General features: G+C 34.7%; 1 protein-coding gene across 1 annotated transcript in view; it reads right to left on the bottom strand.

Annotated features, from left to right (window-relative positions):
• Nucleotides 1-14,625, bottom strand: part of MYCBP2 (MYC binding protein 2) — a 267,325-nt gene that overhangs the window by 203,789 nt on the left and 48,911 nt on the right. The window contains 8 exon segments of the mRNA XM_045839168.1: nucleotides 387-463; nucleotides 1,941-2,079; nucleotides 2,195-2,268; nucleotides 6,843-6,939; nucleotides 8,368-8,439; nucleotides 8,669-8,911; nucleotides 12,736-12,932; nucleotides 14,219-14,372. Of these exon segments, the coding sequence (XP_045695124.1) occupies nucleotides 387-463; nucleotides 1,941-2,079; nucleotides 2,195-2,268; nucleotides 6,843-6,939; nucleotides 8,368-8,439; nucleotides 8,669-8,911; nucleotides 12,736-12,932; nucleotides 14,219-14,372 (1,053 nt within the window).

Here is a 14,625-nt window from a genome sequence, read left to right on the forward strand (position 1 = left end):
ATTACACAAGTTCCTACTTCCTCCAACTTGTACTCTGTATACTTCTGCTCATTTACAGAAATTTACAGTGGATATCTTATTCATCAAAATATACTCAAAATGTGAATTCACCCCAACTCAGAAAATTATACAAAAAGCTCCACGATAAAAATAAATATTTATAAAAATGCAACATTTTATAAAGTTTCTAAAGTTTTATACTCTTATATGTCCGTTCTTTCATATTTCAATGTGAATAAAATTTTACCATATAAAAAACAAGAATTTAAGTCAAAATTTAAATATGGTTGCTTAAACACGTTAGCTATGTAAACTAATCAACTGATTGTACCAACTATCTCTTAAAGCACGTAATATTAATTTTTAATCCTGAAAGAGTAATTTACCTTTCCATTTGCTGTTTTCATTAGTGCAAACTCCCGTCCTGCGCCAAGAATTGCTGACTCCTCATCAAATCCTGTACCTGACAATACAACAAGATTAATAAATTCTATTATTTTTAATATGAATAATTTCAAGCACAACTTGCACTATTTTGAGTAATTAAAAAAGTCAATTCAATTTACTCAAAAACAAGTATGACAAAATGTCATGTCTGAATTTTAAAAAAATATTAACAATATGTACACTATTCTAAGAACAGACAGTTACCATTAGCTTCTTGATTTGTTACAAACTAGTGCCAGATAAATTTTTTAAACATTAAAAAAGTTTTTGAAGTCATGTGATCAATATCCCTTGAATTAATGAATGGATAACACATTTTTAAGTGAGCATTTATTAGGTACCAGACATTATAGAATGCATGAACCTTATCCTATTTAATCCTTATAACTACTGTGTCTGGTTTACAAATAAACAAATATAAAGCTTGGTGAAGTTAGTCCAGACCCACAATCATTTGAGTTTGAACAATGCCATGCCAATATCCAAATTATGATATTTTAGATCCTCTATTCCATGCTTTTTTACTACAGAACACTTCATGAATTTGAGTATATAGGTGTGCACATATACACATAGACCTTTATGCACATTTTCAAATTGGACAACTGAGTATATGATTATATATAGCACAGTTTATGATTCTGTCTAATTATACAAATTACTAATTAGCTCATGGGATTATTAAATTTAAAAACTGTAATTTAAATTCAGTATTTTTCTGTTGAATTGAATTATAAAAATACTACAAAATTAAATAAAATATGCAAAGTTTCACTAATGTCAAATTTATTAAATTTAATGAGATAGTCAAAAGAGATGGGTCTTGCAGAGAATCCTCTTAAAAAATGGCACTCTCACACCTGCAGCAGCATGGCAAACCAAAACTGATAACCCTGTGGAAACCAGTAGACTCTACTACTCAGACACTGCAGGAGTAAGTCCACCAAATCCAAGAAATACCCTGTGGCTGGCTGTGTATCTGCATCCAAATGAAAGAGTATTAATCAGTTTATTAGGCCAATTACAATTTTCACAATCTATGGGATCATTCTATGGCTATCCTGAAAATCTGCTTAAACTAAAATTAAATGTTTCAGTGAGATAACTGTGTATATGACTGTAGTTTTAAAATAGAAGTTTTCAAAATTAAATAATGGAATACAGATAGAGCACATAAAATAACAATGTCCACCTGTGTTATCTATCTAATTCTTATCAAATATAAGTTTATTTTCTTTTGCTCCATTCAAAATGAAAATGGAAAATTATTAGTCACTTCCTTAAAATGGCATTCATATATCATACTCTGTTTAAAGGCAATATTTCCTAGTTACTTATACATATTAATTCATAAGTGTGTTTTAAAGTAACAGACAGCAAAACAGCTGCTAAAATATAAGCTATACTGCTGGCTGAAACACAGTATTAGTTTTCAAAAGAATAAAGAAACTAAAAATTAAAATATGGGATAAAGGCTTATTTGACCATCTTACTTATAATATGCAAATCCTTTTCCAGATCAAACAGTGAGATACCACAGGCATGCAAGCATTTTCTGGCCAGTTTAAGTTGTAGTTCTTGTTGTAGCACAGGTTCAGTACTTGTGGCAAATATTCTGACAACAAAGCCATCCTAACAGAAATAAGATATCCACAGTATTATATTGCATGAATTGGTCTTTTAAGGCTCTACATTTCATCTAAAAAAAAAATCAAGTAATTGTAAGAAAGGGATTCAGAGTACTTACATCTCTTGAAGCAGCTATCTGATTAATATATTCTCCATCAGTGAATAAAATATTTTGACCTTCAGTGTGGCAATCTGTGTAAAATGAAAAAAGTAATTCTATTACAATAAAAATAAGCACCTCATAAAATGACTTTACTCCTCTGTTGAAGTCAGAATGAGAGATCTCCACACAATAAGGATAAACTTAAAGGGAGACTATGCTTTTTTAATAAAGAATTACAAATCAGCAAAAACTAAATAGTTCAACTAATAATATTTATTACATTTTGTGCTTACATTTCTAAATCCTCCCTAATCAGGGAACTCAGAGCCCACCTAATTTAAAGTGAATTAGTATTAAAGTCTGATCATAAACATGCACCACAATGAACAAACTGTAACACTGGTTATATCATTTCAATACAATCACATGCAAATGTAGGCAACACTCTTCCTCAGACATACGTCACATCATTAGTGTCACAGAAAAATACAGACAGACCTAACGCTTCTGCATTTGAGTCTAGGGTGTCCAACTACAGATATCCCTTGCTTTATAAAATAGAACTGGTTCTATAGTTTCCACTTAGAAGTTTAATGTTTATTCCTAGCATTTTTTAGTGGTTAGTGTACTATATACTTTTTAAATATTCTCATAGAACAAAGAAATCTATGCTCATGTATTTCTTTTTTTCTGAAAGTGCTCATGTATTTTGGCTGGAATGCCATGTTTTGTCAATATGTCTGTGTCTATGAATAGTGCACTTATATATTTTGATCAAAATAACACGCAAGCGCAATTTTAACAAGGGATACCAGTATTACAGAAGGACCACTGGGACATGTGTTAGTGATTGCTGCTAAATAACATGAAACTAAAGCAAAATCAACTTCTAAGTATAAACTGTGCCCTTTTGGAAAAATAAACATACAGCAAGCAAGTAAAAAAGCACACACACTTCCCAAAATAACTGCAGAGAACTAGGATGAATCTCTCCATTAATTACAATACCAAAAAAAAAAGTAATAGTAATATCTCACTTATATTTGCACCTGAATCAACAAAACATAAAATTCTGTTTTTGGAATGCAGTAATGGAGCCCACCCACATGAGATGGATTACTCTATATCTTTGCCCAGGAGCTTCATACTAGCATACTCCCTTATTATAAATATGCAAAACACAGGCAGACCCTTACCAAATAGAGAATTCAGTGATCACAAACTGGAAATAGAAACTGGGAGACAAGGCCCACTGGTAGCCCAAGAGACTTGATAATCAAAGAGAGGAGAAATCGAAAGAAAGAGTTCCTAGTCCACTGTACAGAATACAAAGAGGCGCAAGAAAGATGCTTCTCAAGCTCTAAGCAGTAAGATTTTAAACTAAAAAGCAAAGAAGAAAAACTCATTATAATTCAGATAAATGCAGAAATGAGGAGTGAAGCGACGCAAGAAGAGTAGCAAAAACCTTCATGATCTGAGGCAACCTGTCACCAGACATGGAAAATAAATGACATAAGGACACAATATATAAGATATGCCAACATATAAAGGCTAAATTGACAATTAACAAGAAAAAAAAGCATGTTTCAACTTCATCAATGCTAGGTTGAAAACAACTTAGTTATAAACTAGACTGTAAGACAAGTTGGATCATGAAGCTCAAAGAATTACCAGATTTATGTCCATTTTAAACATGGTATATTCACTTCTATCTATAAAGCTGACAATTCATTTCTGCTTGTTCTTGGCTGGAAAGCCTCAGGGCAGAGCTGCCCCTAGCCAGGGGGAAGAAAAGTACTATTGAAGTAACTGCAGTCCAGGTCAAATGTGAAAATGACAAAAGGCTTCTTCAGGCTTGAGGGCAAGTCTTCCCGCTGTGTGGTTTCAATAAGATTTTTTCTTTATCCTTTTGTTATCCATTATATAATGTTATAAGACAGCATCTTCAGGAAAATATCAAGCAACATCTGCCAGTTCGAAAGACACCTATGGTCCCAAAGTTTGGTTCATTCTCCACCATGAATACGGTACATATTTATAAAACACAGAAAGCCACACTTGCTTTGTTAAAAGTCACATTTAATATATTAAATAATGTAGAGGGATGTGAGCTGAAGACAGTAACAAGTTATTTTTATATCATAGTGAAATAAATACAACAGTTGAATACAGACCATTTGAAAATGGTCTTCTTAGTCACAATCCCTATTAAATGATGAGGATTTCTCAGAAGTAAATAATTTCTATTAGTATCCATCTGTTGGGCAAAGGTTAAGAATTTGCTTTCAGCCCTGGCTGGGTAGCTCAGTTGGTTAAAGCATTGTTCTGATATGCCAAAGTTGCAAGTTCGATCCCTGGTCAGGGCACATACAAGAATCAACCCATGAATGCATAAATAAGTAGAACAACAAATTAATGTCTCTCTCCCCCACCCCAATATCAATAAATAAAGATTTTGAAAAAAAGAATTGTCTTTCAAGATATTATCCTAAAATGACTTGCACAAAGACACAGAGATAGGTATAGTTGTTATAGTATAATTTATATTGCAAAAACTTGGGAGAAACTTCTATTCCAATACCTTAATCAATAAAATATATTTTATAACATTAAAATGATAATGTGGATGACTAATGCCTGAAAATATATTCAGAATGAGTGAAAAGGATAGGTTAAAAAGCAATATGCAGCATTAGATCACTTTTTTATAAGTATGTACAAATATACATAGGAAAACAAAGGAAGGGCATTCACCAATACATTACAGTGTTTATAAATGGGAAGTGAAGTTAGAATTAATTTGATTTTTTTGTTTATATGGTACCTACAAAATAAATACAGTGTGGCTCAGTTGGTTAGAGCATCATTCCAATACACCAAGGTTGTGGGTTCGATATCTGATCAGGGCACACACAAGTAGCAACCAATGAATGCATAAGTAAGTGGAACAACAAATCAATGTTCCTCTCTGTCTCTCATTCTCCCCCTCTCTCTCACTCTTTCTAAAATTAATAAGCAAATAAACTCTGTGTTTCGCATATTCACAACTGTAAAACTACTTTTGCCCCACTCTATATAATCCCTTTTACTGTATGTATACAAGACGGTACATGTTATTATTTTAAAATATTTATTATTACTGTTTATATTATTCAGACCAGAGACATGGCCCAAACTTGTAATACTGAAATTAAAAAATCTGTACACATATCTGAAAACAGTCATTTATAAGATTTCTTTAATAAATCATGTTTTCCAAAGTAGCTTTATTTGTGAAATATACATAAAATGTGGTATTTGTCTTAATATAGTGTCATTTATACTGATTTGGATATATGTATGTTTGACTGAATTATAAAAATATATTAAAAATTAACAAGCAGGATGGGAGCCACTATCCTTCTCAATGTGATCTTCAGATGTGGTTCTCTATCATTTTCAGACGGTCAAGTATATACAAGTAATATTGCTGTTTACCATGAAATTACTGATAGATACATTAAGCATTCAAAACTTTAACATAAATTCCTTTAGAATGTATTAATGGTATAAGCATATTCAAAGACCTCCCAATTGAGAATATATTATCCATTTGTCTAGTATTCCACAAATTTAAGATCTACTGCCTCAGAATTTAAATTTGAGTGATAAATATAGGAGTAAAACCTCAAAATTAAAGCAAAATGGATGGGGCCCAAAGCACCTTATCAGCATATTATTAAAAATATAAATAATGGAATTTTAAAAAATTCCTGGCCTGCTCTGAATTTTTTGTCCCTGAAAACCCTTTAAAATATAAGAAAACCCAAAGCACACTGCTGTTAAGTATAAAGTAAAGAAGGTTCTTTATCCCAGGCTATAGGAGAGTCAGAGTTGTGGTTTTATTAAGAGCAACGAAGTCACATCACCCCACTAATTCAGCAGCTGAAACGCCTTGGTGGAGTAAGGGTCGGGGACATGGATGCAGATGGGCACGAATTTAAAATCAAATATTTTTTTAGATTTTATTTATTTATTTTTAGAGAGAGGGGAAGGGAGGAAGAGAGGGAGAGCAACATCAATGTGAGAAAGAAACAATAATCGGCTGCCTTTTGTATGCCCCCAACCTGACCCACAAGCCAGGCACATGTACACACCAGGAATTGAACCAACCACCTTTCAATTTGCAGGACAACAACCAACCCATTGAGCTATACCAGTCAGAGCAAAATCAAATATTAAAACACTGTATACTATATTCCTGGTGATTTTTTCCTCAGATGCATTAACTTTATATAGACTATAAAATGTTTTGTACATTGCTCTGCCAACTGGCTTAGCTGGTGAGAGTATCACCCAAACATCAAAAGGTGGCTGGTTCCATTCCCAGTCAGGGCATGTAGGTAGGTTACCAGTTCCATTCAGTTGGGGTGTGTACAAGGGGCAACCAATCAATGTTTCTCTCTCATGTTGATATCTCTCTGTCTCTGTCTCTCTCTCTAAAATCAATAAACATATCCTCAGGTGAGGATTAAAAAAATGTTTTGTAGGTCAAGATTTTTTCAACCTATTTGTAAGCAAGCACTGTTCCTTGCTAACCAATCTTTATATGCCTAATTGGCCTAACATGCATTTCTCTTAAAATCGACTGTGAAGAAAACAAAAGAAGCGTTCACTAACATACCTGGTAACATTACAGTTCCATCTTGTTCCAGTGTTTCTGGGCTTATTCTTATGGCTGTCATGCTGTGGTTATTCACATCTCTATACAATAGATAACCCTGATGACAACAAAAAAAATTGCTAAATTATGTGTTAAAATATTTTTTCACTACCAACTTAGCAGAAAAATTTGCCACACAGTTCTTTATTACAGTTTTTTGTGGTACAAGAATGTATCACTACTGATGTCTAAAATAGATTAAAGATGAAAAATGTAAGAACATGGGTAAACTTTAATAAGAGGAGAAATGTATACCATTAGGTATCAATTAACCTATCATGTTCTCAGATACATGTATTAGACATTCTGCACAGGACAGAGAATTTAGTTCAAGATTATTATATCACTTGCTAAGTAAATAACAGAAATATCACTTGCTAAGTAAATAGAAATAACCACCATTACTTAAATAATATTTTAAGAACAATAACCAAAACACTTAAGTTAATATTTAAAAATAAACAGTAGTTTTAGATGAAGTGATATGCCACTGAACATATTTTTGTAATAATTATTTTCCATTTCACTATTTCTTAGATAAAATACAGTAGATAAAAATTCAATGAGATATTTGAACCAGGTTGTTTTAAGAGATAATTACTGAAAAACTGACATTTAAAACTTTAATTTCAAAATCGCTCCAGTAGTTGATATAGCATGATTATTTTTCATATAACAACAGTAATTTATTTAATTTTCAAAATGCTTTCAAATATCTTTTACCATTTGATGCCAACAACAAACTGGAGCTGGGCAAGAGATATCTTTATTTTACATCCCTCCACAAGGGATCCCAGCTTTGCCTCTCAGGTTGGGAGAGCACAGAAATAAAGACCCTGCCCCTCTGTGCATCATTTACTTGCTTCTCCCCATAGGAGGAGGGGTGATGTATCTGACTGTGGACACCCAGCTGGCTCTGTTCGTCAGCTGGTAAGATGGAAGCATTAAGAAAGCAACACAGGCCCAGCTCTTTTCTCTCTTTGGCACTACTTTGCACAATCCTCCGTACAGGTAGCTATCTACTGGAAAGTCCACAGTCTGTTTCTTGCAAGGTACTGGTCTAGATGTAGAATAAATGAGTTAATGAAAAGAAGTTCTAATTTGGCCTCAGGTCACAACTATTCCCAATTCAGATTTGCTAACAATAAAGGCAGTCTTTGATTCTTATCTAGAGGCTCACTTAAACAAGCTGTTCAACAGAAGACACTTTTCTTCCCATTTTACAGCTAAACCACCAAGGATCAAATGTTAACTGAGTTGTCCAAAGTCACACAGCTAGTAAGAAGCACAGCCAGAACTAAAAGTAAACATAAATTCTAAGCCAGTGTGCTTTACATCACACTATGCCACTGTTGCAGACATATTGTTAATAATATACAATATTTGTTTAGATAGAAATGTTATTATTTATTGATTAAACAAGTACAAACCACGTGTTTTTAAAAATGAGAAAGAAAAGTCTGTTTCATTGTGGACATTCCCCTACCTGAGCATATCCTAACCAAGATTTTTTTTCTTTTCTGTTTCTGATGCGAGATGTGGAATTGTATATATGGCCCTGCAAAATAACAAAAGTCAGTCTATCAACAGTTTCATCATTAATAACCAATAAAAAAACAAAAATTGATGAATGACATTTAATGCATTTGTTTCCATTATAATTTCCAAAGAAGTACTATTAAGTCGAAATTAGATGGTACTCTGAAAATGAAGGTAGAAACAAACAGACACAATCAGTGTGGATACACCCTCTGCTTTGATAGAGAACTATAAAAAAATCACATTACCCTCACTGTTCCACTGTATCCAGAGCCTATTTTGTACAATCCATCCTTGCACAACAGATAAAGGAAGAATCCATCATTCTGAAGTAGACATTGATCATCTTCATCAACAGATATTTCTTTTAAAGGCCACCTGTGCATTAAAGCTGCTTTTTTAATGCCATTGCTAAACCAGTCCTGAATTTGAATTTTTCCTACTAACACTGCCTGTACACTTCTCTGTAGTGAATTCAGTATTGTTGGCACCTGGTCAAAAGAGAAGAAAACAAAACCAAATGACATTGTGAAATATCCCAAACATAAAACAGGCAAAATGAAGACAGTTTAATCACATAGCATCATTTATAAGAAAATAAATTATTATAATTGCATTATAAAAGCATAAAAACCTAGGAATAAATTTAACCCAGGAGGTGAAAACCTATAATCTCAAACCCGTAAGAGATTGATGAAAGAAATGGAAGATGACACAACAAATGGAAAGACATACTGTGCTCGTGGGTTAGACGAATCAATGCTGTTAAAATGTCCATACTACCCAAAGCAATCTACAGATTCAATACATTCCTACCAAAATACAGAACTAGATCCTACAGCCCTAAAATTTATACGGAGCCACAAGACACTCTGAATAGCCAAAGCAATCTTGAGAAAGAAGAACAAAGCTAAGAAACTGAAAGGAACCTGATAGCAGCTGGTAGGTTAGGTCACAGGGACGCAGAGACTCTTATAGTGGGCCCAAAGGGTAGTAATAATGAACTAACTCAGAACAAGTTAAATGTAATGGGGAAAATGGAGGCTGGATCCATTTTCTGTCCAAAGGACTTTGTTTAAATCCTAGCTCCTGCCTATTACCTGCTCAGTGATCTTGACCAAGCTGTTTCATTTTCAGAAACTGTTCTCATAGATGTAGTATGACTATAAGCAATGCACTTCACACTGTTTATCTGTGAGGCTTACGTGGCTGTATTAATATTATTATTTGAGAGGAAACATTGGCCAAATTTGACACTGAGATTAGTTTCAGGAGGGGACATGGGAAAAGGAGAGGTCTCCAGGAGGGATCAGAAAAACCCCTTGCTGCGGCTCCCTCGAGAACATTCCTGAGGGAGTTGCCGTGGAAGAAGCAGTTCCACTACTTTTGAAGCTAAGGGGGTGTGTCTCCTGGCAAGCGCCACAGTAGCCACAGTAGCAGAACCGGGGGAAGAACCAGGGCTTGGATGTTCACTGAGTGGTCTTTACTCCTCTGCAGAGATAATCTACATCTCACAAGCTCTCATTTCCTCTGCTTCTTTCTTCTCTCCTGCTGTGAGACATACTTTGCTAGTTAGCTCATTTGAATCTCCCAGCAACTTTGATTCATTGAATCAACCATTGCCCCACTTTCTTTCGCATATGCTAAGTTTTCTCTTTAACTATCTCTAAGTGTTCCCCATACTCCTCTCAGTAAAACCAAATACCATTTCTATCTTTTACCCTTGGTAACATCCCTCAAGACGCCCTGGGTCAATCCAGAATAAGGACAGGGAAAAGCAGAGAAGTTGAAACTGTTCCATACCTTGCGTGTTTGAAAGCATCATCATCCTTCCCCAAACATGACTGACGGTTGAGCTAGGTATAGTATAATGAACGCCATCCCCCCCCACCCAGGACTTCAAAGGCACTTTCTGTTATTTTCTATGCCAGTGCTGCTTTTGAGAAGTCACATTAGACTGTCTCATTCTCTATCCATGTTTCCTTTTTTTCCTTTTCACAGTTTCTGTCTCTCTGTGCTACATTTTGAATAATTTCTCCCTCACATTTATTTCCGTTCACTATTTCTAACTTCACCTTTATTACCCACTGGTTAACCCATCCTTTAAATTTCTACTTGTAATGATTTGTTTTTTCTTTTCTAGAAGTTCAATTCAGTTTGTTTTACGATTTGTCTGATTGCTTTTTATATTCTTATTCCTTAATCATATTTTTGGTACTTTATCCTAACCCTAAGAAATAAATCAGCATATATATTATTTATTCTATATCCAATAATTTCATTATCTAAAGACTTGGCAGAGTTGTTTATGCTATATTTGTTTGTACTAGCTTTCAACCATGGTGCCTTTTTTCCATTGCATTTTGTTTGTGAGCTTAGACGCAGTAGTGTTTTGTCTGTGGGAAGCCTTTGAAGTCTGGAGTTCATTCCTCCAGAAAGGATTTTAATCTCCTTCAATAAAACCCCTCACAGTATTACCATCCCTACTCTACTTTAAACTCTCAGCTTAAGCTTTTTAGAACAAGATAAGTAATGTGCTTTTGGATGTCAAAACAATTTGAGATGTTAAGAGTTACACATTCTACAGGAAAACTTTTCTCCCTCCACCCATACCCTGGCCAAGAGAGATTTGTGAAATGAAGCTGGCAGGTGGAACTGGGGCCAAATCATGAGCACTGTAAGCCATGTTAAGATAACTGGTTTTAATGTGGTATTTGGGCTGCAGCTGGGGACGCAGTAATGAGGCAGGTCTACAGAGAACCTCAGCTGTTAACTCAGAGAATGTAGTGGTTCTGTGTAGCCAAGTGCCTGATCGTGATATTGCACTCAGGAAGGTATGCACTCAAGCACCCCCTCTGTTATTTGACAATGCTCTGTACCATAACTGTAAACTTTTTTCAGCCTTCAACATTCCACTCTTACTCTTCTCTCTCTGTGCCTTAGCACATGGATACCAAGAACATTCTCCCTCCACACCCCCAAGACTATATCTCCTCCCTCTGGACTGACTCATTTCAATTCATCACTTAAACCTCACCTCATATCCCCCAGGATGTCTATGCCAAAAAAAAAAAAAGTCATATGGATGCCTAAGCAGCTCAAATATTTACGGTCACTATACTTTTAAAATTTGGTATATGATATCAGAATGTTTATAATTTTATTAAAATTTAAGAAGGATTTGTATTTTCAGAAAATATTTAAATTGAAATTTGCCAAATGCTTAAAGCACAGCAGCAGAATGTGTTTTGAAAACCACTGCATAGAGGAACTTCAAAACAATTAAGGATTAAGAGAAAAAAGGATTTCAGCCAGGTCAGAAAGAGGAAAAGAGTAAGAGCAGAAAACTAGAGTAAGGGACTGCTCATGTTTGACGGGGGAGAGTTCAATGTCACGGAGTCAGTCACAGAAAATGACCCATTATACTCCTTTTGCTGTCTTTGGCCTGCTAATAACAGGAGTGAGGCAGCCCTTCCATCACTTCTGGAGATTGTCCTAGGGGCCGGAGAAAAGCACGTAACAGAGACTTAAAACTGTAACTTCTTACACAATTTCCAGAATGGTCCAAAAGAATTAAATCAAGTTTACATATAAGGACGATGATATTTCCCACCACTAAGAGTGATGAAGAGTTTAATCCACAAATATTAAAAGCTTAAAATGTAATATGCAAAGCTGAAGGAGTTCAGTAACAAAATCAATTCATGAAAAACTATCCTACCCTACTTTAAACTCTCAATCAAAAATATAGAATTATGTCATGTTTTTATTTCAACAGAAAAATGTTGTTTGGAAATTATGAAGAAATTCTATACTTGAAAATTTAGGGGAAGAAGGGAGGTGGGGAGGAAAGAGAGCAAGATGCTGCAGAGAAAAATGATACAAAACTAAGTTCAAGATTTGAGTTTTTGCCGTATTTCATTTCTTTCTTTTCAAAGATTTTATTTTATTTTTTAGAGAGGGAAGGGAGAAAGAGAGAGAGAGAGAAACATCAATGTGGGGTTGCTGGGGGTCATGGCGTACAACCCAGGCATGTGCCCTGGCTGGGAATTGAACCTGTGACACTTTGGTTCGCAGCCTGCACTCAGTACACTGAGCTACTCCAGCCAGGTCTCATTTCATTACATTTAGTGCTACAGAGTTAAACACACATGTAGCTTAGCTCAAATATGATACATTATTTATATATCAACCTTGGGAAGATCAAAGTATTATATAGACTGAGAAAAAGCAGGGAATTCCTACTGACAAAAATCAGGAAGAAATTTCAATTCAGAATCTTACAACTTTTTAAGCTGCTTTAAATATGAAATACCTGAATAGTTTGGCAAGCATGACTGCCATTGTTGGTGAGAATAGCAGAGATGGCCTGAAGTGTCCTTCCGGTTTCTCCCCAAGAAGCCACCAGACTAAAGAGGCAAGCACAGGAAAGTGCTGTCAGAGACTGTCCTGTGCTGTCATTCATCCCAGTGCTTCGAACAGTGATTTCCAAAAGAAGCTGGAAGAGAGACTCTGTGAATAAAATAGAATTCAATTATAGTCGTTTAACAGACAGAACATGACATGTATATATTCACTTATTTTCACCTTGCCTCATTATAAAAACAATATTTACAGCAGTTCAAATACTTATTTCACATTAATTCCTTTCTAGTTACCCTTTCTCCCCCCAAAGTTAGAATATTTATATCAAGAGGACCTTAGAAAATATTTAGTTCAGCTCTTCATTTTTGTAAATGAAGACATGGAATCTATCCAAGGTCATTTCAAAGAAACTTTCCTTGACGGATTCACATATGCCAGAAATATCCTATCAAGTAACAGACTGCTCACTGCACTTATTTTCCCTTTAAACTTGGAAGAATACAAGCTTCTTAAAATGTTAAATTCCCAGAAAGTTATGTGTTTATTTGCAAAACAACAACAAAATACATAAAATACATGCTATAATTTGTTTTAATATAAAACTGGCTTTATTGCTAGTATAGCAGTTCACACTTATAGAAGGGATATGTAATTCACTTTATACCCTAGAAAAACCTCCACATTCTAGCACAGTATTTTTTAGTCATTTTCCTTCCTATCTCAGAGCCTTGCTTTCCTTAATAAAAATCCAGACTCTTCAAAGACCCACAGTTAGCATCAGAGAAAAGCAATTAGCCAATTTCAAAATTATGTCTCCATCTCTATTTCTATTCTTAAGAACTCCTATCTTGCTTACAGAATATTGTTGAGCCTAAGTCAACAGCACGAAAGGCCAGTATTGATAACATTCAAATACATTTTATTAAAAAAGCAAAGATTTGTACTTAATGGAAGGTGCTACTAATTCCGAAGCTTTATCTATGACAAAAATAGACTTTTATCTATGATGATTACAAAGGATAGCCCTTTGTTTAGAAAGGTATCGTGCTGTTTGGGTTGGCAGCATCAGTCCCCTTCTTCCTGCCTTCTTAACCGTGCAGAGTAACATGTAAGGCTGAAGAAAGTCAGTATTAGATATTTTGACCAAAAGTTTAATAAGAACAATTTAAGTTAACAGTGACTATTGACTATAAGGCTTGATGATTATACCCAGAAACCAAGGATTTATGTTTTACTGTTTCTCCATCATCAGAATAATCAAAATATATCTATAACTTTTGAACCATAACTCTGGTAGAGCATAGCAAAATACCTTAGAGTTTATCCCTGCCGTTTCAGTACCACAATTAAACAAAGACTGCAATGCAGGCTGCTATACGTGCTTCCTAAGAGAAGCTATTTCCATGAAAGATTTCAGTGCGACTGAGTCTCACCTAGGACCTCGGGTGGCTCTGACTGGAGGCCTTCTGGCTGCTGCCCCTGCAGCACGTTAAGCAGGGCTTGGAGACTCCTGAGGCACAAGGATGGGTGAGAAAATCGTGTCTCCTTGATCAATTCAAAAACTTCACAAAGTCCAACCTCAATGATCTATTTAAGATGAAAAAAAAATTATACCTTATACCATGAAAACTAATAACACTTCCCAGGCAGTTTAATTGCTGTGGCTTACTTCCACAACAAATGATTATTGTTGGAATATTTGAAAAGCATTAACAAAAAGAAACACATTAAAAAAAAGAAGAGCCAGTATGTTTACTTCAGGATTTGGATTTGAAAAACCATCCAGTTACATGTAAGGTTAAAAAACAGTGGCACTGTTTAAAAAGTATTTTTAGCATAA

This window comes from Phyllostomus hastatus, unplaced genomic scaffold, assembly GCF_019186645.2.
Source record: "Phyllostomus hastatus isolate PE091 unplaced genomic scaffold, TTU_PhHast_1.1 phas_contig_29, whole genome shotgun sequence".
Lineage (NCBI taxonomy): Eukaryota > Metazoa > Chordata > Mammalia > Chiroptera > Phyllostomidae > Phyllostomus > Phyllostomus hastatus.